This window comes from Epinephelus lanceolatus, chromosome 7 (genome assembly GCF_041903045.1).
Source record: "Epinephelus lanceolatus isolate andai-2023 chromosome 7, ASM4190304v1, whole genome shotgun sequence".
Classification (NCBI taxonomy): Eukaryota; Metazoa; Chordata; class Actinopteri; order Perciformes; family Serranidae; genus Epinephelus; species Epinephelus lanceolatus.
In genome coordinates, this window is record NC_135740.1 from 16,594,233 (window position 1) to 16,619,794 (window position 25,562).

The 25,562-nt window shown below is 41.0% G+C and overlaps 2 protein-coding genes across 5 annotated transcripts in view; one reads left to right on the forward strand and one right to left on the reverse strand.

The window, feature by feature from the left end:
• The first annotated feature begins 13,539 nt into the window (after positions 1–13,539).
• gabrp (gamma-aminobutyric acid type A receptor subunit pi) lies at positions 13,540–21,371 on the forward strand. Of its 2 annotated transcripts, none has more exons than XM_033633473.2 (10): positions 13,540–13,784; positions 14,922–15,006; positions 15,171–15,283; positions 15,400–15,467; positions 17,042–17,259; positions 18,127–18,209; positions 18,396–18,533; positions 18,632–18,784; positions 20,322–20,515; positions 20,608–21,371. In XM_033633473.2, exons 2-10 carry the CDS (start codon positions 14,954–14,956, stop codon positions 20,941–20,943), a joined length of 1,356 nt encoding a protein of 451 aa, XP_033489364.1. In that variant the 5' UTR covers positions 13,540–13,784; positions 14,922–14,953; the 3' UTR covers positions 20,944–21,371. The 2 variants fall into 2 exon arrangements, with proteins under 2 accessions (XP_033489364.1, XP_033489365.1); XM_033633474.2 differs by having other exon boundaries at positions 14,927–15,006.
• Positions 21,372–21,428: 57 nt separating this feature from the next.
• afap1l1a (actin filament associated protein 1-like 1a) overlaps positions 21,429–25,562 on the reverse strand; it is a 30,062-nt gene continuing 25,928 nt past the window's right edge. For all 3 annotated transcript variants that reach the window (XM_033633470.2, XM_033633469.2, XM_033633471.2), the window contains exons 17-19: positions 24,244–24,419; positions 24,019–24,141; positions 21,429–22,403 (exon numbers count right to left, since the gene is read on the reverse strand). In XM_033633470.2, coding sequence (XP_033489361.1) covers positions 22,377–22,403; positions 24,019–24,141; positions 24,244–24,419 — 326 coding nt within the window. In that variant the 3' untranslated portion in view covers positions 21,429–22,376. The remainder of the gene's footprint in view (positions 22,404–24,018; positions 24,142–24,243; positions 24,420–25,562) is intronic.

A 25,562-nucleotide genomic window follows, 5' to 3' on the forward strand; every position in this document is an offset into this window, starting at 1 on the left:
TCTCTATATATATATCTGTTGCTTCTTTTGGGCTTGTTTCCATAGCCCTAGTTGCTTGTTTCTCTCCCGAGATCTGGCAACACTAACTCACTGGCAAGCAACAACAACAGTGGCGGCGTCCACAGGATCATGGGGAGCGCGTTGTGTTTGGACCCAGGCCCTGGAGGCAGATCTGATTCAACACTCGGAAGAATATCCATGTCTTTGCGATGTGTCGTCTCCAAGTTAAAAAACGTAGTTTGGTGACGGCACTGCATTGTCTGGGGCTCTGTCAGTGAGAGCTCGGTGGAGAAATCTTGTGGTGTGCACACACAGGTCATAATGCAGTTGGTGAGACCGCTGACAGAAACACACGTCAGAGAAAGGTCTGGCTGAACCCATCACAACCACTCAAAAAAAAAAGATGCATGAAGTTAGTGGATAACGTTTAAATTAAAGAAGTCATTTAGCATTAAAAAAAATCATGTTTGTCAGATTAAAGTGTTTTAGTCAGCTGACAACTTTTAACATTTTTTAATGAGATGGAATTAGAATAAATAAATTGGATTATTTTCATTTAATAGTTTGACCACTAAACATCACCACAACTTTTGGATGAATATTAAGTTGGTTCAACTTAATTAAGCTTATTGAGAGCAAAGAAAAAATATGTTGGTTGTACTAAGTTAATTGAGTTTGTCAGATTATAAAAGACTCGTGGGATTTACTCAATAATGTCGGAGTTGGAACTACTCTTAAAAAATTCATGCAAATTGCTACCTTATTTTTTTAAGTTGAATCAATGGATTATTTTTCCAGAGTGTGGGTTAAGAAGTCCTTGTAGTGAAAGGTTTGTCTTTACAGCGACAATCTTAATTTTCTATTATCAAATTCACAACAAAATGGAGGAAGAGCACTCGGAGAGTGCAGACCTCCACCAAGGCCAAATTCCCTATCTCGCAATGTTAATGAAAATGAATAAATAATTTGTGTATCTGCCAAGTGATTTGGATCTGCTTCAAAATTTAATGGGTTCTTCCTTTGCCCATACTACACCTTTCCACCCAGTTTCATGAATATCGTGCCAGTAGTTCTCCTGTAATCCTGCTGAAAAACATACAAAACAAACTGAAAACATGACCTCCTTAGCAGAGATAACAAAAAAGCTCTTGATAGTGGATGCAATTCTATTTACAATTTATCAAGCATATGGTTGAAATAAAATCAATTAGCAAAACAGCAGCAATAGCTCGCCGAGAAATGACACAGCACAGCTAGACTCATTTATAAACATTCTAAACAAGACAATTAATCACAGAAGTAGACACTCCACATAAAGACACAGAACACCGGGACTCTGATTTGCATTATTTCCTCCTTCTCAGTTCCATCCGCCCATCAGAGCTGACAGGATGAAGGTGACAGGGGAACGTATTCCCTGTTCACCTCTCCTCTCTCCCGTGGGAATTAAATGAGATGCTACCCCAGGTCCAGACGATAACCACTCCTGACACTCCACTCATCTGAATTTCAAGTAGAAAGGCAAAAGGGACAGGACTTGCTCCGGGGAGAGGGGGTAATTCTGGAAAGAGACTATGGGTCAGTAGACTGATTTGACAAAGGTAGGAAGTGCCACAGTAAACTAAATACAGCCATGAAATTACCTATGAGACAGGTCAGTAGTAAGGCTAATGAACACAGAGATGTAGGTCTGAAGAAAAGGAAATCAATAGAGAGAAAATCAGAGAGACAAAATTAATCATAGTGTTATCTAGTAATTAATCTAATTCACTTAAGAAACACATTGTGTACAATAAGCAGAAATAACCACCATCACAACAGCAGCTCCTTGAAGCTCAATCTGGGAGTGTTTTGGCCTTTACCCTTGACCTGTTCTTTTCCAGGGTTGCTGCCGGTGTTATGACCGATTAGATGACCTGAATCCGTTTGCGATCTCATGGGATCCACCGAGCTGGTTGATGGTTTCACACTTCAGTTACTCGATAAAAACAGACTGGAGCACTCAGGGTGGGGGACAAAACATTTCACTGAACTGTCAAAAGCAGGACTGACTGATGGGGAGATGGAGACAACAAAAGAGGAGAGAGATGGGATGAGAAAGGAAGGTTTAAAAAGGTGTTTAGGTGCAGGAATGGAGCTGTAGAGAACTGAGATATAGTTTTGGTTTGTCTTAAAAAGCATTTGATATTTTTCTTTAGTTTTATTTCAACACATTCTCACTCTGACTTTGTCACATATTGACGTTTTGTCACAAACTTTCCACATCCAGATACAATGTGCAAGGTACCACGGGTGCGTTGGCTGTTGACATTCTTGGACGCCGTGTCAAGTTCTGCCTGTTACATGTATTGTCTTTTTTCAAAATACACTTCTGTTTTCACAGGAAATGTACCGTTTACATAGCCTGGAAATCCAGATGCCCCGCCCCTAGCAAATTCGAATTTGCCCTGCATGGGAATCTGGCCCCGATGAGCAGAGCCCGCTGAATCGCCAATTGGACCAATCAGATCAGTCCATCTGACAGAGGCGGACGTAACATGATGACGACAGCGCTGTGTTGTAGGAGTCGAAAAGTAAACAGCCAAGATGGCAGCTGTCGAAGGACCGTGTCCATTCAATTTAGCTTTGGAAGAAATGCTAAGCCAAATACACTTAGCTTTTTCCTTGAGAGAGGAACAGAAGACTGCCCTAGAAGCCTTCGTTTCCAGGAAGGACGTTTTTGCCGTTTTGCCGACGGAATATGGCAAAAGCATAATATATCAGTTAGCCCCACTGGTTGGCAAACAAATGGGGCTTAGTGCAATGAATACGTCACCTTGATTGGTCATCGTACTATCCAATTGCGTGCGGTGGCATTTGAAATGCCTCAGTTAGTGCCGCCCTTTGGGTAGGAAGGGTGTATCGGCGAGGGCCAGACTCATAATCTTTCTAGATTTGAGTCTGGATTTCCAGGCTACTGTTTACATATAGTCTCTTTCAAAATAAGAGCACTACATCTGTACAACACTGCGAATTGACATTTTCTTTCCTTCAACAACAAACGCACGGTTCCGTTTTGCCAACACACACACACATGGTTGGGTTTAGGAAAAAAGAACTGGGTTTGGCTTTACAATCTCACAGAAAGCAAACACCACACCCCGGGTGAAATCCGTGATTGTTGGACCCATCGACGACTCCTCCTGCCCACACTACTTGGACTTTCACTGCCTTAACTTCCGTTCTTGTCCTGCCATGTTTCCCCTCTGATGGCGCCAGGCGTCAGTCGTTATGCTAAGCTAACCAGGTACTGGTGATAGGTCATTTGTATTGTAGACTACAGAAATTAGGGTGGTGTCTCATTTGATAACATCATCGTTATTTGATGAGTGAGACCGGGCTGGTTTAGGGAGAAAAGAGAAAGGGAAGGGAGAGAGGCTTGTTTTAAGAGTACAGCGATAATAACGAGTGGAAACAGGAAGAAAACTAGAGGCCAGATCGAAACAGTGATGCAAACCGAGGTGTTGGTATTTACTGAGAAGCATGGATATGTATTTACACCAGTCTCTATTAAGGATGCTCTCCCACCACGGCGCTGCATTCCTTGGAGTTTATCCTCACACCATCTCAGTTTTTCTCCACACTGCATCCACCTGCTGTTAACTAGTCCCACGGGTGCCCTGTACCTTTACATTTTCATGTGCATTTAAAAGCTTTTCCCTGCAAATGAAAAACTGCGCTAAGGCATTTTCTTTACGTTCTCTCAGTATCCCATAACAGGCGAGACTTATTGATTGAATGAAAGATTGCAGACTCTAATTGGCGCTGAAATGCCTTAGATTCCCAGGAGGTTGGCTGGTGTGATAGCTTAGGGGAATTTGAATCCCATAGCTGGGTGGAAGGTAAAAATTAAATTCCTGATATGATAGGAAGACTTGGCTTCCCGCTAGGCCTATATATATCCTGTCCATATAGAGGAGCTCTCAGTCTTCTCTGCTGCTGACAGCGCTAATAAGAGTCTGAATGGACCTGAGGGCAGAGCACACAGGAGCTACGTGGCCAGAGAAGTTTCTCATACTGTTTTTCTTCCCCTCGGCATGCACTTGGCAAAAATAAATGAGTGTGAATTAGTGTAATATGGTGTAAAATCCTTATTATTATTGTATCAACACAAAATTTGCCTATTACAGAATGTGCAAGTTTATCCCTGAGGATAAAGGGGTCAGTGCTGGTTTGATAAAGATATGATTGGAGACAGATGGGTAATTGGGTGTTATTATCTTGAGACTAAGATTAACAGTCTGTTAAAATCATGCAAATTTTCTCAGCCCTAAGAGCTATATTCCAGATCAAAGAGTCGGTGGCTTACTTAGGTTGATGTCTGACTTTATATTGAGTCACAATGACAGTTTGCCTTTTCTGAAGATGATTATCTCACATCATTGGCTACGAAACCAAAAATAAAATTAGCCGTAGTTTTTGTGTTGTTGCAGACAGTCCTCCAGCCATGATGTTTTCCAATTTGGGGGATACACGGGTTTAAAGCTTGAATAACCTCCCAGCCATTTCAAGTGGCGGCTGGCTAAAGACAGAAAATAAGATGTTAACATTGAGGGAGTAAGCAGCTTATTTCTCACAGGATTATTCTTTTTTCAACCACTCCGGGCTGAGGTACAAATCCCAAAGTCCTCATGGGAAAGCAGCTGTTCTTCTAACAAATCCAAAATGATTGTGGTGTGGCTCTGACCGCCAAAAAAGTTGTCCCAAACAGGACATTTTTTAATGCTTTTTTACATTTTATAACTTCTGCTCTACTTAATAGACTCGGTCACTCCTCTTCAGTGTGAAACCTGTCCGATTAATAATACAGTAGCTGTGCACACATGGCATACGAGATAAAACATCAGGTGACCTTTCATTAATTATTTCAGGATTTTCCTGCATTTTTTGGGGCCAACAAGACGATTTGTATGCTTGACAGACACCTAAACCTACAGTATGATTTGTCAAATTCTCTTTAGTTGTTGAGTCTAGTCTTTATTCACACTGAATACTGAGGCCACTGCTTCTCTCATACTGAAAACTGAATATCCTGTGTGCCACTGCTTCTCCTGCTGGTAGCAACTTCCATTTAGATTGTTTTGAAAGGACAAATCCTTTATAAAACACCAAATTACATCTTCTGACCTTTATTTAATTAGGTACTCTCACATTACTGTGTTTTTTTTAAATCAAAAACCACTCCCAGGGAATGTATTAAAGGTCCAGTGTGTAGAATTTAAGAGGATACATTGGCAGAAATATAATATAATAAGTATGTTTTGTTTAGTGTATTATCACCTTTTCGTTACCTTAGAATGGGACATTTATAGAGCGTCCATGGAAATCACCATGTTGCACCACCATGTTTCTGCACTTTTTCATCACCCACCGTAGTTTGCATTCCCTCCTCAACAAGTGCCTTGGTAAAGAACTGTTTTTTTTAACATGAAACTGATGTATTTAGAGTTTAAATCACTGGGTCTGATTGTTAAACAGAGGACAGGACCTCTGTAGATAATTCAGCTACCAGTAAAAACCTCCTGAACATCTGGATCTTAAGTTACCAGAGAAAAAACAAGAGCACACATTACCAGGTACTGAGTCAGCAGCCCATTTTCAATATTAAAAAGAAATTAGGAAGTGCTGGGTGGAGTACTGGAACACTATACTCAAGTAAAAGTAACATTATGTCCATAAAAAATGACTCAAGTAAAAAAACACTTGGTTAATTGATTTGATTTTCAAAGTACAAATTGCTCTCCATTTAAATATATATAATGTTTAGGGTGTAAACTAATGGAGAAAACTCCACTTGTTGATATAAATTGTTCTAAATGAAGTATAGCAGGTTGGCTAATCAAACCGTAAAGGAAAGCCTAAACAATTGAGATAAGAAAAATCTCACACTCTTTCTCCATCTTCTCCTTTCTACGTCTCTCTTCCTTATCCGAAAATCAAAGATTAACACAAGACATGAAAAAGCTAATAATTGCTAGCAGCGTTTACTTCACCTACCAACAGTATGTGAATGTGCTAGTGGAGATCTCAGTGTTGTTGAGGGAGCACAGCAAGCACTTCATCATGTAACTGTTGTCTTTTTTTTATTATTATTATTATTTTCTTATTAAAAGCGTGGCCAGATGTGTCGAGGGATTGTCACCAAAAGCTGCCTCGTCTTCTGGGGTTTACTTTCATTATCACATCGTAGTCACAAAACAAGTGGTGCTTTTTTTTTCTTTCAGGCAGCTGGCAACTTTGCATCTACAGAAGAGGAGCTCCTCATGTGCTCTCCCTCCTACAGTCGTTGAAATGAAGAAATAAATGGCAAATGCTAGTAAAGGAAAAAGATTACTGGCTCAGAATTATGCTTGAGTGAAGAGCAGAAGCAGAGTTTTTAAAAAGGAACATGACAAGTACTTATGTCTTTAAAAAAACCTGAACTCATATCAAGTCAAGTGAACTTTATTTATGCCGCACTTTAATCATAGAGTTGATCCAAAGTGCTCTTACAGCACACACAGAGAAAAGCAAAAAGAACAGATCAATCATTACTGTTGTTCTTGCACCTATAGCAAAAAACTGTATCCTTGTTGTTCATGTGCGTTACTTGTAAAATGTTACTACCCTGTTATTAGCAGGCGCTGGGCTCGCAGGTCCATCTGTGACGTGTGGGACAGTGAAGGAGAAACCATGATTTGTAATGTGGAACTGCTTTTACAAATTTTATCACCTGGTCTGGAGAGGTTTGGCGAGGAAGAGACCTCTGTGAATAATTCTGCTTCTGCTAAAAACCTCCTGAACAATTAACACTGAAGAAATCCTGAGGTGGAAATGTTTCATCTAGCTAGTTGCAATCTGCAGTCCTCACAGCTCAACACATTGTCACTCCAACCTCGTCACATATTGACGTTTTGGTCATGGACTTTCTACATCCACATACAGCTTGCAAGGTAACCTGGGTGTGTTTGTAGTTGATGTTCTGGGACACCATGTAAAGTTTTCTTCTTTCAAGATACACTTCCGCTTTCACAGGAAATTTAACGTTTACATAGAGTCTCTTTCAAAATAAAACACACTACATTGGTACAACACCGTAAATTGACGTGGTTAGGTTTAAGAATAAAGAACAGAGTTTGGCTTTAGAAAAGTCAGAGTTTGTCGGATCCATCCACCCCACTCGGTCTCTCACCACCTTAACTTTCATCCTTGTCTTGCCACATTTCCCCATGATGCCACTGGGTGTCCATAATGGCAACCGGCCGTGTATCATGCCAACATTAAAAGATGCCTGTTGTCGTTGGTTTCTGACGCCGCAAGTCACTGCCAAAGCACCGGATTTTGACGACTTTGGACTGAGGTCCCTAAATCTTACACACAGTTTCTTTGAGCATATTCTCAAGTTGGAGAAAATCCATCCATCCATTTTTGTAATTGCTTATCCTCTTGAGGGTCGCGGGGGGGCTGTAGCCTATCCCAGCTGACATTGGGCGAGAGGCAGGGTACACCCTGGACAGGTCACCAGACTATCACAGGGCAGACACACAGAGACAGACAACCATTCACACTCACATTCACACCTACAGCCAATTTAGAGTCACCAGTTAACCTGCATGTCTTTGGGTTGTGGGAGGAAGCTGGAGTACCTAGAGAAAACCCACTCTGACACAAGGAGAACATGCAAACTCCACACAGAAGGGCTCCCTCCTGGGATTGAACCAGGAACCCTCTTGCTGTGACGCGACAGTGCTAACTACTACACCCTTGGAGAAAATCTAATAGAAGAAAAAAAAAGAGAAGAAGAGTACAGAGAATATGATGTTCCAGAAAATATGTTGTGTTTTTGTATTTTGCTGAGTGGAAGTATGTTGATCCTAACCTGTATTGATTCATTTATTCAGTGATATGTAAATGTGCAGTCTAATACTTACATAAGACCGACTTTGAATATTTATTATCATTAAGTTAGACTAATCAATTCAAACCACCAGGGGCTGTCGGATGCAGAGGTTACTTCTAATCTAATCTTATTTCTAAGGATGTTGTTTCTAATCCTCTTAGGGGTTTTACTTTTAATAAGTTTTTTTCACTGATGCACCAAATGCAGATGTGGTTAGTAGTCCTGCAGGTGGCTTTCTGCTCCCAGTCCCAAACAGAATGCTGTGTCATGCTCTATGAACATTGTCTTCAAAGCATTTTAATTATACTTTTGTGAATATGCTGTCCATGAGGGACCAGGCAGCTAATGTCACACATGTGATCATATGCAGGGAAGGGATAAAAACACTTCACCGAAACTTTGACTGCAAAGAAATGAAAGGAGGAATGATGCGTAAGGGGACAATACTAAGACAGTCTTTAAGAGAATTCTGTGCCTGACAGGAACTTCAAACTCTACTGTGCCAAAGAAGGGAGACAGGACTGAAATCAGTTTATACTCTGGGATCAACAAGTGCAAGGACAGGAGTATATATAAACACCTGAGATAAAAGAGAGGAGTGTCTAAAAAGAAGAAATGCCTTAAGCCTCAGATAAAGCCCAGAGCAAAAGCCAGCAGCACCTGTGAGAGCACACCTTCTGGGAAAGAAAGAGTTGAGAGAAATGTTGAATTACAATGTCATGTCCACTGTATCTGAAGAAAGAGAACAGCAAACACTTTATCCACTTCCTCTGGACTCAACAGTCATGGGGTGATATGACAGCTGGCTCAGAGCGGAGGCCAGCGCACACGGCCCAGAGTCTACGTCACATTAATTCATACGTATTCCTCCTGGACATGGCAGCCGTCAGAGTCATTTAGGAGAGATTTATCACTGTCCGTCTCATGAGCCGTCCTGTGACATTTCCATTTGTCACATGACAGTAAATCACGTTTCCATTTTATGGTGCTGCTCTGGACATGAACATTACTTGAAACATGGTGTCGTCAAAAGCTTATTCGGCATGATAGAGAGACATAGAGAGAAAAAGACAGAGAAATTGAGCCGAAAAGGGAGAGGCAAAGATTCAGAGAAAGATGGTTATGCAACAGGGGATTGATGGGAAAGAAACCAAAGTGCAGCATTAAGTGTTCTTGGCTGAACAGAAGATGATCGGGGAGGATGAAGTGTGCATCTATGTTTTATGGAATTCTTGGGTGAAATGGATGGATGGATGAGTGAGTCAGAAACCGAGGGCTGTAAAGGTGAGATATATGAAGCAATAGTGGAAATAAGGAACACACAGCTGAGGGAAGGTCATGTGGCAGTGGGGAGCTGTTAGCCAAGGATAACTGATGCCATTTAAAATGAAAAATGAGGTAAGGATTGGACAATAGGGAACAGTTTGTGATACATGCACCATAATGAGGCTGAGATACGAGCATCATTGTGCCGCAGCGTAGCATTTTAACATGTACATACATAAACATAGATTTCAGCAATGGGTAAATCATTGTTGGAAACATATGTAGCAGCAATTTTAAGATGTCAAACAATTCATTAAATGTAAAAAAAATTCTACCAAAATTTTAGACTAGTATTACTTTGTTTTATGATGTGCATGCATGGAGAAATGTTTTCAGAGTTAGCGTTAGCAAATGTAGTTTAGAATGGGTTGAAAATAAACAATTGCGCTAGCTAACCAACATGATTTGGTCATTCAGACTTCATTGGGATGGCATCATATTTGGTAAAAAGGAATGAGTGTTTAAAGGAAGTGCTTAGAGTTTTTAGTGTGATGAAGATGCTCTTTGGTAGGGCACAAGTTCAACGAAGAAGAAAGGTCCCTGGCACTTTCTGGCAAAAAGTTAAAAAGCATTGAATCAGATTGTTATTTCATGGTTTGTTCATTTGTTTCATGGGTTATAACTTTTTTTTAATTTTTATTTTTAGGTTCTTTTTGAGTGGATGGGTTTTATTTTTTGCCAGCAGAGTTCCGTAGACCTTTCGTCTTCTTTTCTTTCTTCTTCTTTTTTTTCCTTTCGCCGTATAACATTTTGTAATTTTACTGCATTTTACTGTAAAGTGACTTAAACCATAGATGTATGATAATACCTAGATACCAGATCCCAAGATGGTGCCTATTGTTACCGGCTCACCCTTCTGTCCCTTTAAGGGCAGTGGTCTTGTAGGTAACCTGTGAGGGTGACATGTGCCTCAGTGTGTATATGGAGAGAAGCAGCTCTATCAGGGTGTCATGGTGAAGACGACAGCTGTCACCCAGACTGTTCATTTCAGTGGAATTGCTTGCCTGATGCATACGCCCAAAAAAGTCTCTAGCCTCTGGTTTTACGTCCACGGTATGTGGACCCTGGATATGCACAGCAATGTTTCTCATGCTGGCCCCACCCGCGAGTTCCTATTCAGCTCCTAGACTTTACACTGTGATGATGTCACAGATTTTTTTTAAATCTCTTTTCTCAGCTCCAGTGAAGTTTTTCTGATGTAACCCCCCCATGGATCAAATCTTTCTAATAGCAAGAGTCATACTGACCTTGTCTGCAGTTCAAGTTGTCCTCTCAACAGTTTTACAGACGTCTCTTTTATAATGGTGGCCTATGGGGAAAATGTGTTTTTGGGCCGCAGGACATTTTTTGTTGCTGCAATACCATGAGTGGCCACTAGGAAATATTGGCAGTAAGGCTAAGCAGCATTCCTGGGGGCCCACTTAAAAACATACATATTTATATCATTATTAAACAGCATTTTAAGGACATGTCTCTTACTCCTCAATTTAAATTTGGATATCAACAAGCTAGTGTTAGCTTTGTCATTTGATTCAGTTTGCTACTACTTAAACAGTTTCACCTGGCATTTACTAATATTTAGAAACAACTGCTCTTTGTACAGAAGAATAATTAAAATTTTTTGTTTTCGAGAAATCTCTGCTTAGTAAACATTATTAACAGGTATAAGTCCCATCTTAAGAACAGCTGATGCAACCGGATCAGAGGACCATCTCAACTCAACTTAAATTTATTTATGAAGCAGATTTCAAACAACTCACGTTGACCAAAATGTTGTAAAGGAGTAAGATGCTAAAAACACACATGAGAGGCATCATAACAGTCAGGTACACAGCTCATTCATTCAGAGACACAGCACACACAGACATCAGATAAAACCACATCAGGAGGACTCAAACGCTAATGAATACAAATAGTTTTTGAGCCTGGACTTAAATGAGTCAATGGTGGGGGCAGATCTGATTGGGAGGGGGATGCTGTTCCTCAGTTTGGGGGCAGACACAGCAAAGGCACGATCACCCCCGAGCTAAGTCTGGAGCGTGGGACAGCCTGGAGCTGACTTGAGGGACCTGGGGGGTAGAATAAGGGGTTAGGAGGTCTGGGATGTAGGATGGGGCTAGACCATTAAGGGCTTTGTACACAAACAGGAGAACCTTCAAGCCAACTGTGAACCAGCCAGTCTTCAGTGGAGAGAGGCTAAAACGGGTGGGATATGGTCTCTCGTCCAGGTACCTGTGAGGAGTCTGGCAGTGGTGTTCTGAACCAGCTGGAGGCGGGATAGAGTGGATTGACTAATACTGGTATACAGAGAGTTACAGTAGTTTAAACGGGCATGGGTGACGATCTCCAAGTTCTTGAGGGAGAGCAATGGCTTGATTTTAGATATGGTGCAGACTCAGAGTTGGAAAAAGCTGTCTTTACTACTGCATGAATTTGCTTGTCAAACGTAAAGGCGGAGTGAAATACCAGGTTTTTATATGGCTTTAACCAGCTGATGCCAGTTATGGTGGCTAAGGCAGGCTCAGGCCCGCAATTCTACCTATTCTGCCTGGATACTGAAGCATCTGTGATTTTTATAGGATATTTAGGTTAAATTGACCAAGGACAGCAGCCATAAAGGAACATAAAACTGTCAGATATAGTCAGAGGATGCAAAGAAATATGAAATGTGAGCCAGCTAATAAAGCTGTAAGATGGATGGACAGGTGGACACATACATGGATTTTGCAAGCTTTCAAGCAGTGAGAGAAACAAAAGGAAAACGTGGGCTACTCAGTCACAGCAAGATGTGAAAGAACAGGCAGGCGGAGGCAGCCAGGTGGATGCTGACTAACACTGAGTTGTCTGCCGCTCCAACATCGCTGACTATAATTATTCATTAGCCCCCTAACACACAGATCAAACAGTGACATCCTCCCCCTCAGGTGCTTGACAAACGTCTCCATTTGTCTCTTTCACTGTCAGAGATTGGGACTGGGACTGTGTACTTCAATTCACATGGTGGGCGCAAATCAGATGATCCTATGTTCATTTCACAGCACTCCTAATCATTATCGTTAAATGTAAAAAGACTATTTACCCAAGAACACAGCCACCAGGGTGTGAAATTAAGAATAAAAGAGCTTTATGACTACAGTGGGTTACTGATGCACTAAATAGCTTGCGACGGGAACATATCACCTTGTTAGCAACCAGTTAACATCAGTAGTCAGTACTGGGGAACACAGGCTGGGGAAGCAATGGGGTGCAGCAAGTCCATCGCTTTTGCTGTAATCTTATAAGACATTATTAGGCTGTATACCCTCAAGGCTTTCTCACACATGCTAGAACTTCCACCACTGGGCTCTCGGAGGTCAGGCTATATAATTAGAGCCGAATCTCGAGGAAGGAAGAGCAAATACAGACTAATCACCCTGTGTCACTGGTGCTGGAGCTGATGGATTGACCGTTTAGCACAAAAAGTGCTTCGGTCTATGGGCTGTTGTTGACAGCTGTGTGTGGATAATCATCATCATTACCATTACTGGTACTAGGACTCTGCTCCTGGTTATTATATCCAGTAATCAGCAGCAGCGACATCAAGACGGTCAACACATTTTCATCGACCAGAATGTGGACAGCTGCAGCTATAGGGTAAGATGAGTGAGCCACAGTAGTGAAGGAAAGACATTATTTTCAGTAAGGTTTTAATGAGAGGCAAACACAGAGAAGGAGGCTTACAGTAAATGTGTTACTCATCTTGAGGAGCCACATGGGTATTTAATGGAAGTGAACACACAGATAAGAGACAGAGCTGAGAGGGATCTAATTTAAATGATGACAATGATGCAAGGGAACGGAGTTCAGTGTGAGGAGGGACAGGGAATGAAGGAATGAGACATGGGAGAGCTTTGGAGCCCAGAAGGAGGTGTGGTGTCAATGTAAATTGAAGGAGAGGGGGGTAGATAGAGATTAAGGGCCGAAAGTATGAGAACGTGTGGGAGGAGGAGAGTGAGGGGAAGAAAAGAAGTGATATGGTGGATCAAACTGGATGTATGTGTGTGTGCATCCAGCACTGTGTGCCTGTGTGTGTGTGTGTGTGTGTGTGTGTGTGTGTGTGTGTGTGTATGTGTGTGTGTGTGTGTGTGGAGGTGGGGGGCAGTGAAAAAAAGAAGGGGAGAGAGATGCAGCGCAAATGAGAGGGTGAGTGGCATAAACAGAAAGGGAGAGAGAGAGGGAGGCTGGGAGGAGGAGGAGGAGGAGGAGGAGGTGGGGGGGGGGGGGTGGGGGTGCACACAGGCTCTGTTGGGAGATGAATACAGCTGTGCAGAGAGACAGAGGGAGATGCACAAACAGTAAAACAACCAACACTAGCCCACACAGCGGGACCATATGATAGGAGCAACAGTGGTTTATTGGTAGATGGAAGGAACACTGGGATATAACCAGAAGTAAGCGAAGAAGGAGAGAAATCTCAGCCACTCAGAACATTTGGGAGAGTGGGGGAGGAAACAAAGAGAAGAGGAGTGACCTGAGGTGGAAAACCAGAGGACTGAAACAGGTAGGAGGAAGAGAGGGGCATGATGAGACCAAACCTGAGAGTGAAGAAATGTGTGCATGTAAAAAAAAACAGGGAGAGCATTTTTTATAGTTTTAAAAAAATGAAATTCAAAGATAAATATTTTGTTGGATGTGCATGCACAGACTGAGTGAATTTAAAGAAAGGAAACAAAGAGATGAAGCCAAATATTCTGTATTTAGGCGATGCTTGTTTGGACTCATAGAGGCATGATAAAAAAGAAGAATGCATAAAACAAGACAAATAATCATGTGAGACTTTAGTCTAAGCTACAAAGCGGTAAACAAAAACATGAATGAAAACATAAATGTGCTGGCATGAATTAATCATCAACTGGCAAGTGTGGAAAAACAACCTAATAACATTGTGTGGCTCGTTTACTTCCACTGTGGCCACATAGTGTTCATATGGAGCATCATTTATAATGGCAGCGCTGTGTAAATAATACATTGAATATTCAATGGAAATGCTTTGCTGAGGTCCTGGGAACATGTCAACATGTATGAGAACATAAACACACGAATGATGGATTCAGATTATGTGGATGAAAGTGAGATGTAAGGAGAGCTGCAATCTATTACAGACAGTGAGATGTATCTGCAGGAGGAGAAGGGTGAGTAACAACTAGACAACGGGGAATCCTTGATGAGTTAAGAGACTGGATTAGTGATCAGTGGAGGGGGCTTTGTGAATAAACCATGAGGTCGCAGCCACATATATCTGCAGATGACAGTTTGTGCGGCACACTTATGTGCTAGAAACACACAAAAACAAGCATGTGTGCATGTATAAAAAGTAGGTAGGTGCACTCATGTCTTATCTAGACGCTGTCTTTATCTCTTTGTGTATTCTTAAGTAGCTACTTGTGTATTCATGGGACACAGAGGAAGAAATCAATACAAGTTTCCGCCACGTTTTCACAAGTATGATGGCAGGCCGAGAGATGGCACAGTTTTATCACATCAAAGGGTGACAGTGTGCTGCACGTTTCCCCTGAGGTTTGGGATCACATTCAGTTAGCTGCTGCCACCCTATGGTGAAACAGTGTTATCCCACGTAATGTAAATGTGCAGGAGGAATAATTTGTGGTTGTGTTTTTGTGTGTTGCATCTCCCCTAGCACAGCTGCTGACCTCTGTCCGCTGGTCCACAATGTCTGTCCAGCTGCACACGCTACTGACCCTCTGCCTGACCGTCACACAGGGGTGAGAGCTGAGGTTCAACACTCATGTACAGGGTTGAGAACACATGCTAACACTGATCTTTACTGATTGAAAATGCAATGCCTTAGGCTGATGTATGTTCTTGTACAACTTTTATGACCCGTTTCCTGCCTTATTTCTTTCCCATCTCTCTTTATTGTCATCAGTGGATGTACGTTTTCTAGCAACCACTGGGGCGAATGGAACGGCTCTCAGCTTCAGCCCACGATTCAGAAGCTGATGAAAGGATACAACCGCTACCTCAGACCTAATTTCAATGGTAGGACTGAGCTTCATAAGTAATTTATACATGTAGTTGAGTTCAAGTGTTGGTTCATGCAAAAATGTAATTTCTGTGCACTTATTTCCAACTCCTCCTGTGTCTGTGTTTGACAGAGGGTCCTGTGGAAATTGGAATGAGTCTTGACATCGCCAGCATTGATGCCATCTCTGAAATCAATATGGTACACCAATCTTCCTACTTTGTGTCAGTGGGTGAATCAATGGCACCGCCAGGGGGGGGGCCAGGGCCACCCTTATACAATAGCTGCACAACACCCCCACATACACACACACACACACACACACACACACACACATTTCTTCTTGCAAAAATAACTGAAGGCCTCTGAGTCCTGCACAGGTCTGATTTTCAAGACCACAATCCCAGCATACAATACCGCACCTGTCCCGCCACCCACACTAATGACCAATAAGTTCCACAACCCGACCGGCCAACACAAGATTTGAGGCCCAACCTGAAAATGCAAATTGTATAATAACCATGCGCTGTTCAAATATTTCTGTTAGGGGGTGTGTTTAAATTCATCATTCTGAGCCATTTCATGCATGTAAAGATAACAAACCTTAAAACAAAGGTAATTTGGGAAATACAATTTAAATGACGATTTTTTTTTTTGCTTATTCTCATTATACTGAGCAGCATATCTCCACAGTTAATACGCCTGTCAGAAACATACCTGATTGAAAGCAGCTCTTATGAACCAGTTAGTGCAGAGGACAGAGGCAAGACACAAAGTCAGTGATCAGAGGATTAAAATGTGAAAACATTCCATTAAATTATTATTATTCTCATTTTATTTAAATATATTTATCATCTAACATGCAAAATCTAACGCACATGTTCCTTTTTCACCCAGAACTGAAACCAGAAATAAAATTAAGACAAAATTCCACCTGCAAATCATTTTTTTTTTTTTGCCAGTCACCTGACGGGTACCCACAGGTACCAGACCCAATGCAGGACTTTGCCTTGTTGAGGTGTTTTTAAACTTTAGTGGGTTAGCTTCCAGTAAACGTTGTGTGTCTAACAATCAGTGTTTTCCGTCAAATTAAGCTGTTTATTTGTCCTTTTAAGGAAAAGGATGACCAGCCTTTTGAAGAACAATGACCCACCTAAAACATGACACATAACACATTAAAACAGAACTGTTGTGGAACTCAAAATGTCAACTGTACTATTATTAGTCACATCAGATAATTAGTAACATCAACTCTAAAACAAGAAACCAAGGCACAACACCACTTAATCCTGTTAAAACAAAACTCACAACTTGGGTTAATTTCTATGAAGAACACTTCTGATTCTTTTGATCTAAGGACTCTTACGTAAGAACTGAAGGAATATGAATAACTTACAGGGTAATCCAGGAATGGACGCATAATTTGAGGTAGCCAACAACCTGGTTTTATACATCCGAAGAACTTCTTGGTAACCAGACCAGGCCTCTAATTGTGACGGGCGTTTATTTGTCAAATTGTGTAGCCATACAAGGCTAGTAAAAGGGACTAGGTGTTTAATTGAAGTTTTCCGATAGTTTATGACTAACCTTTATACAACTGTACTACAACAGCATAATGGAAGTCCTGAAACTCAGATATGGTGTTAGGTTTTGGCCACCCCAAGATTTTCAGTGGTCATATTGGGCCAAGCAAAATTTCTGGGGGCCACTGGGTTGAATAAGTGACTGAAGAAACAAATAAATGACTAAAAGTCTTCTTTACAATATCTTCTTAGGACTACACTGCGACCATCTTCCTCCGTCAGCGCTGGCGTGACTCCAGGCTGGTGTTCCCTGGAAATGAGAGCGTCAGCGTGGACGGACGCCTCGTGTCACTGCTGTGGATCCCTGACACCTTCATCCCCGACTCCAAACGTTCCTTCCTGCATGACGTCACGGTGGAAAACCGCCTCATACGCATCTTCAGCAATGGAACAGTTCTCTATGCCCTACGGTACAGGTTTATGTTTATTGATTCAACAGTCGCTGACATTTGATCATTTGATACTCCTGCCCGTGAGCTTTTCAGATTCTGCTGAGCTGGAAGAGGTTAAAATGAAAGGGAATGTAGGGAGATGAAAAGAGAAAGACGAGGAAGACAAAATCTACTGAGATTTTTTTCATGCTGTTTTCATGATTGTCGTGGTAATCAACCGTGAATTGGCCTTTGGTTCGGCTAAAAAAAGACAGGAAGAAAAAAGAGCACTTATGTATCATCGCTCAGTCATATAACTCAAGGGAATGCCACTGAAATTACAGTTTTTTTGTACCCTTCAAACAGTTGAGATTGTGGTGGGGAGAATTCGTTGCCTGTGGCCACAGTCAAAATTTGTTCTGATGTCTAATCTGTCATGTCACACTGATATAAAACTTTATTATGACTGGAAAGCTTTACTGAGGACAGAAAGGGCAGTCTTGTGCAAGATGTTCCTTATTCTTCGTGATTAGAGGGAAAACATTTTATATAAATAGTTATGTTGTACAGATCCATGTTTGTCAGTTGTTTTTTAAAAATATTATTGGCATATTTTGCTTTGTATAGAAATAGAACATTGGTGTTCTTCAGTAAGCAATACATCAGCTAAATAATTTTGATTCTAGTGCTCAGAAACTGTCAGCAAATTCCAAGTCTTATACATAATTAATGCATCAGATCCAGAAATGTCTGACACTTCGGATATGAGTCTTTGTTCTTTCCGTTGTTGCTCAGGGGGGAAAGTTCTTTGTGTTCTCTGGTTATTAACTGCCCTGTCCGACATCAAAGGAGTAACAATGTGTCGGAGAGAGCTGTTCTAACGATCTTGTTATGAATGCACAACAGCATCACGGCTACCATCGCCTGCAACATGGACCTGACCAAGTATCCCATGGACAGACAGGAGTGCACCCTGCAGCTGGAGAGCTGTGAGTACCTGTGTGAACCCTCAACTCCATCAAGTGTGTAGATGGACATACATCACCATCATCTCATCATCACCATCACCATTTTCATCATCAGTGTAGTGAGTATCAAACTGACACTATTATTTTAAGCAGATCATTCATTCAACCTTAACTATAAACCGTTGTGTGTGTGTGTGTGTGTGTCAGGGGGCTACAACCTGCAGGATGTGGTGTTCTATTGGACCAGAGGGAATGACTCAGTGAAGGGTCTTGACATACTGCGGCTGGCTCAGTACAGCGTAGAGAGCTACTATACATCAGTGTCAGAGGCTGTGTATGAGACAGGTAGGACACTACATCTCCCACAGTCCCCCTCACATGTGGAGTTATATGTGAGAGCACAAATGTAATAAAGCTGTGTCTGTTTGTGTCTCCTCATACAGGACAATACCCCAAGCTGGTGCTGCATTTTGCATTGCGTAGAAACGTGCTGTTCTTCATCTTGGAGACGTACGTTCCCTCCATTCTGCTGGTGGTTCTCTCCTGGGTCTCTTTCTGGATCAGCCAGTCCTCCGTCCCAGCCAGGACCTGTATCGGTCAGTACCAGATCTCTTACTGCATTTTATCAGAGGTGAAAGTGTAATGATGATGGTGTATTCCACATTATTAATTCATTGTAGGATTTTATTTACAACCTTTTCACATCCCACCTTACAGACTCAATACGGTCAGAAAGATCAAATGTATTTGAGTGCCATTCATTTAAACATCAGCACATGAGAGGGAGAGCTGTTGTAATGAATATCAACACTGTTGTAATGAATATCAACACAGCTATGATTCTGCAGCCCACACACAACACCAGAAAATTTTGATTTTTTTTTTTTTTTTTTGGGGGGGGGGGGGGGGGGTGTTCCCCCCTGTGTCCTCCTACACATATGCCTGGAGATTTGCAGTGAAGTATTCAGGCTCCTTTCCCACCATTTGTTCTCCTTTGATGATAATTTATAATTAAACTCAAATTTTATTTGTGGAAAATGTTCATCGTTGTGGTGCAAAGTTTGTCACAACAACCATTAATGTGGAATGATTACCAGTGTACCTGTAAATAGGAGTGATACATGTATAGTTAAAAGTCCCAGTGATGTATAAATCGGTGGCATGCCAACCAATATCTTTGGCAACTTTTACAGATGTACAGTCGATAGTGTCCTCACCAGGTCAATCACAGTCCAATATGGAAACTGTACTGCTCAGGACAGGAAGTCCCTCCAGCGCGTGATAAAAACTGCACAACTCATTTTAGGAGCAGCCTTCCCTTCCAATCAGGACATTTACAACAGCAGGGTCAACATTATCAAAGACAGTACACACCCCAACTACAGTCTGAACACTTCTGCCATCAGGCAGACACTACAGGAGTGTCAGCCCCCACCCGACTGCTTTGACTTAAACTTACTTCTTGCTACATTTCCATGAGGCATGGTGCACTTTACTTTGATTGCGTTTTAATTCTTAGGTAATTTAATTCAAATTTTATTATTGTTCTGTGTGAAGGGAGACTGGCTATTAAGAATTTCATTGTATGGTGTAAATCAGTCTTGAATCTTATAACTCTTGAATATAAATAAATGTAATCCTGTATGTTTTAGCACAGAACTGATACACTGTCTACACTGGGGAAAAAAAATCAAATTTAGCATTTTTACTGTGGTTAGAGGGCATGTAAAACACATTTTGTGTTTACAAGGCGTTTAAACTGATGTTAGTTGATACCGCATGTTACTCAATAAATCTAAATTATTTATTAACTGTAAATTATGCAGCAGAGTGCACCAAGTTCAGCCATGCATTATAACAATCATGCATTAATGAGAATAAGCATCGATACATCATCCTCACTACAGCCTCAGTTCAACACATGATTTGACCTTTAGCCTATATGTTTTCTGACACCTACCCAATTAAATCAAAGAGCAACATCAAAGGAAAAAAGCCAATGAGGGGGAATCTGATGGCTGAGATGATGAAGAATTGGACGAACACATTGCCAAACTTGAATTGATTACCAAAATATGGATTAGAGGTTCAGTAGCTATTTTGCAAACAGCAACACCGTGATGTGTTTTCCAGGGGTGACAACAGTCCTGACGATGACCACACTGATGATGGGCGCCCGCACCTCCCTGCCCAATGCCAACTGCTTCATTAAGGCCATAGATGTTTACCTGGGGATTTGCTTCACCTTCATCTTCGGTGCACTGCTGGAGTACGCCTGTGCCCACTTCTACACCATGCAGCACCAGACCATAGAGGACTTACACAGGGTGAGGAGTATTTTTTACATTTAATATGAGGTGATATTTTGCTTTAACATGTTAGATAATTAGAATATTGGAATTGTGTTGTCACCTATCAGGAGCTTCTGAAGGAGTTCAATGAATCCAATGGAAACGGCTCCATTCCCATCGTCAGCTCCACCCAACCGAACCAGTCTGTGGATATCGGCTCCACTGCAGAGGAGACCATGGAGCAGTCAGCGGACAGTGACACAAAGAACAATGCTGGATCAAAAGAGAAGGCAGTGTCAAAGCAGGGCTGCGGCCTGTCTTCAGTGAAGGACGCATCACGTAGGGCAGCATCCGTCTTCATTGTGGAAAATCCGCACAACATCGATCGCCATGCTCGCACTGTTTTCCCCACGGCGTTCCTCTTTGTCAATATCCTCTACTGGCTTTACTATCTCTTTTTCTGAGCGCTGCTTCCAAGCTGCTGCATAGTTCATTTCACCATCCTGAAGCTGCTCTACCTCCTCATTTGAGACCCAAATACCAGTTGCCACTGCCTGGATCTAAACAAGCTTTTTTTCTATCACATATACGAATCCTTTATACCCCACAGACAGGCTGCAAAGTGATGACAAGCAGCTGACATATAAACACGTAGAGGGGAAGATAGAAAGCCTGTCTGTTTACTGACGATTCAATAGAACAAATGAGGATGAGTTTTAACAATAGACTGCCTGAACTGCATCACACTATAGTGTTGCATCCAACTGCCTTCATTAGGTGACTGATGTAGATGTTTTCTTTTTTTGTTTTGGCTTTCATACATCGTTTGTGTGAGACCATATATTGTATACCTCACAGCAAATCATGTGAAATTAAAATAATAAATCAGTGACTGAGAATGCATTTTTTTTTAGCATTTGTACTGTAACAAATGATTAAAGGTCACATGTTTGAGAATAAGACACATTTATTATTCCCTTATCCAGGTAGGAGAACAGTAAAGTGCAAAAGTAAACCACAGGTTCAGCAGAGAAGTTGTTAAAATTACGTATAATGGAGATTTTTTTTTTCCACACTTAGGGAAAAGATTGGTTTGAATCTGTGAATAGCACCACTTTGTTAGTCACTCAGTTATCTCTTGCAGGAGTACTTAACTGTGCTGTGTGCCAAAGAGGGTCAAGTGGATGTGGGACTATTCAGTACGGCACAGCTTTAACCCGAGTGGAGAGGCTAATAAGTGCAGTCAAAAGTATAATAACACACTCAGCCCTCCATGGCACCGACGTGAATACCTCTGATAGGTATGTCTTATGATGACGATGAGAAATGAAACCTTGACAGTATAAAAGCATTAAACATACAAACAGTAGTCATGGCTCACTCTGTACAGGCAGATAAGAAACATTATATTATATAAAAGGCACATTGTGGCTTAAACTGCCTCCATCCTCAAACACATCACGTCTCACATGACACCTTTACATTAAACATTGTATGCAACAGCAGGAGAGGACACAGCCCTGTGTTGCCTTCCCATTACAACGCTTCACACTAACTGTGCTTTTCAATACACTTTTCTTGTGTCTTTCTTACTAAACTCTCTTCTCTCCTTCCTGTTTGCCACGTTTCAATCTGTGTCACCAAAGACAAGGAAAATACTTGGATACAGACAGTGAGCACTTCTTGGATTCCTCACATGTGGAGAAGTTGTTTTAGGAAGACAGAAGAGTAAATATTCAGTGAGATGTACCTCCACCTGGTGGCTGATTTCTTTCATTACAGTTCGGTAAAGTCTGTGCTTTGGGATCTAGATGGATCTTTAGCAGGATTTAATGTCACAGTTGTCAGATCCTGACATCCGTTAATTTGTTTTCTTGTCCTCTTCGTGACACCGCTCTTAGGTTGCTTTCTTTGACTCCCATTCCTGTAAAGACAGAAAATATGTAAGTGATTTAGTAACAATGTTAAAATAAGGTAATTATTGAAGAACAGGACTTTGAAGTGATTGCAGGTGAAACGCGCAGGTGACAATAAGTCAAACAAAAAATAAATAGCACCATTTTCAGTTATGCTCCTGAACTGTGCATACCAATAAGCAAAAACAAACACATTTTTTTTTTTAGATTTGTAACCCTGAAATCAATAATTCACCCACAAAATGACCATTGGTTTGTCAATTACTCACCCAGAGTTACATTGAATGAAGAAAATTGTTTTTCTCACATGTCTCTGATGAATGGAAAATCCAAAAAAGGTGATCATTCTTCATGAATTAACGTAATAAGAGTGCCAATTAACAACAGTATAACTGTAACAACATATCCCTTTACAAACTCTCACACAACTTGTGCAGTATAATCTGAATCTGCAGCATGTGCTGGATGCCACAGAATAACATCCCGCAACAAGCACATCAAACCAAAGCTGGAGCACTTTCAAAGTTTTAAGGAGACATTTGACCTGGTGAATCACCTGTGAAGAAATGCATTTTCACTAAAACATTATGATTTAAAAACATATCAGTACCAACAGTCTCACATAGGGACGTATAGCGTGCCTGGGCAAATGTGTGTTTTAACTCTGCTCATGGCTTGTTTCTCGTAGGCGCAAGCATTTTATATTGTAAAATTTAAGTGAAAAATGCATATGTTTGAGCACTTACTGAGCATACCACTGGATAAATAAGACTGAGTTGTGTGTGAGTTTGCAAACTGATGTCTTAATATAGTTTTGCTGTCTTTAAATGCAGAGCCTGATTATTTTAATTCATGAAGAATGTTTGCCTTTGTTGGATTTTGTTTACCATGGAGACATGTAAGAAAAACCTTTTTCCCCCCACAATTTCAATGTAACACACCGTCAGTAATTTATAGAAAAAGATGATTTGAGGGTGACATATTTTAAAGACATGTCTTCACAAATATATCTTTCATTATTGGACCAATTCTTTTGTAAACAGTGCTTCATTTAGTTTTTTTATGAGTAGATTTTTAAATGCAATTTAATTGGCTAATTAATTTAGCTACTTCAGACAACTATTCCTGAAGTGTTGATAATTGTCTTGGTGATCCATAGTGGCGTACCACACCGGCTTCTTTTACATCTGTGCACCCAAGTGGTGCATAAACACAGTTCTGTGATAACGACAACAATGCCAACCCATGTAGTAGCACTACGCATATATTAAATTCATTAATAGTCCCGATGGTGTCGTTTAGGTCGTAAATATTGTGAAAGCAGAAGTAGCTGAGCAAAGCGATATCAAACATCCACCTGTAGTGACAGAATCCTATTTGATCATAATCACTCAAAACACTCTCACACACACCAGACACTGAATTATAAATGTCTGTCAGAGACTGTGCGAACACACGCAGACTGTCTCTCTATTTATGTGTGAACTGTGAAAACCCATTAGATGATGACACATGCTGCTGTGATCCTATCAGCCCCCTGTGAAGCCTGAGAGAGAAATGTGTCCATGATGACAGGCTGAGGAACAGTTCAGGAAGTGACTGTGACAGTTACTGAACAGTTACCTTTGCCTTCTGCATGACAGTTCCCGTAGCAGCGTAAACAGACGGAGGTCTCCGACGCATCTCTAAGGCACAGTTTACTGGTAAAGAATCACTGTAGATATTCTGTGTCTTTTTGCTGGAGGCCTACACAGACAGGGAAAAAAGCAAATAAGCAAATAAACCATGTGTACGCAGGCAGGTAAACATGTATTTGTGTGTCTTTCCCACATAAAGCAACAAATATACCTTAACTGGGGGTTTAGCCTCAACAGGTGCTCCCAAGGCTCCACCAGCCAGGCTCTTCTTGAGGTTTTCTTGGACCTGAGACAGCCGGAGCTCCAGGTCCACCCTCTCTGCCTCTTTAGCTCGACAGGTGTCTTCCAGCTTCGACACACGGTTGTTGAGGGAGGTCTGTCTTCTCTCTGCTCCACAGAGACACAGCAACACATACAACACAATGAGACAAACAAAGATTTGAAAAGTAGTAGCGATATATTCATGTTCTTTTAGATGGTGATAAGACTCTCAAAATAAGATGCAGTTACAGAAGTACTGTACTTACACTAAGTACAGTTTTGGAGTACTTATACTTGACTACTTCAGAGGCAACTGTTGTGCTTTTTACTCTCCTAAAGCTATTTCGCAGATTAAAATTCTACATGGAAAACCTATGATACGTTTTTAAATTGTGATACATTTTTATAGATTAAACCAGGGCTGCACGATGAGAAAAATATGCCACATGCAATAATGTTGTTAAATATCACGGAAATAATATAACCAATATTTCTCCTGATTTCAATATACTGCTAAAATACAACAAATTGCTTGCTACATTAAAAAATAAAGGAAATTACTTTCAACATTCTTTTATTGAACATTGGACTGAATACAAAAGGCACCAATACAAAAAAATTGTTAGATTTCAAAGCACGTTTTTTTTTTTAATGATCTTTCAACCGTGTCAAAAAAGTCTTTTACGATGCATTTATGGCACAAGATAAAATTGCAATAATCCAATCAAATAATATAGCACATGCTAATATAACAGTGGCTGAAGCCGTAGTAATGCCTTATAGTACTTTAGAGTACTTTTACTTGTGATTCATTTTGCTGCTACTACCTTTGTGCTTTTACTTGAAATGGAGTGCAACAATCTGATATGCTACTTTTACTTCTGATCTCAAATCTGAATACTTCTTCCAATGCTGCCAGCAGCATACTGTGCAAAAATACAGGAAATTAATTTGATTTAATAATAAAAGCAATTAGAGTCCGTATTTATCCCTGTAGGGCAACTGTCTTCTCACATGACCCTCTAATAATGGGGGTCAGAGTGCAGGGTCAGATACAGAGCAGGGATATAGGATGTGCACTTGATATTCAAGCGTCCTAGTTAATTTGCAGACTCGCAAACTATGACTTACAAACTGCTTCTTTTAGGATGACCTGGTGTCCCTATGTGTGTCTCCATCCCTCAAAGTAAATACAGTAGATGTACAATATGTTCTAGCTATGCTGTTCATTGTGAGAATACAGTGATCAGTTTCAGTTTCTGGATACTG

What these genes read in the sequence shown, in the direction of transcription:
- gabrp (XM_033633473.2), top strand. Translation starts at nt 14,954, where the DNA reads ATGTCTGTCCAGCTGCACACGCTACTGACCCTCTGCCTGACCGTCACA. An exon ending in CCATCTCTGAAATCAATATG is followed by an intron (nt 15,468 to 17,041) that starts GTACACCAATCT and finishes ATATCTTCTTAG; the next exon opens with GACTACACTGCGACCATCTT. An exon ending in CACCCTGCAGCTGGAGAGCT is followed by an intron (nt 18,210 to 18,395) that starts GTGAGTACCTGT and finishes TGTGTGTGTCAG; the next exon opens with GGGGCTACAACCTGCAGGAT.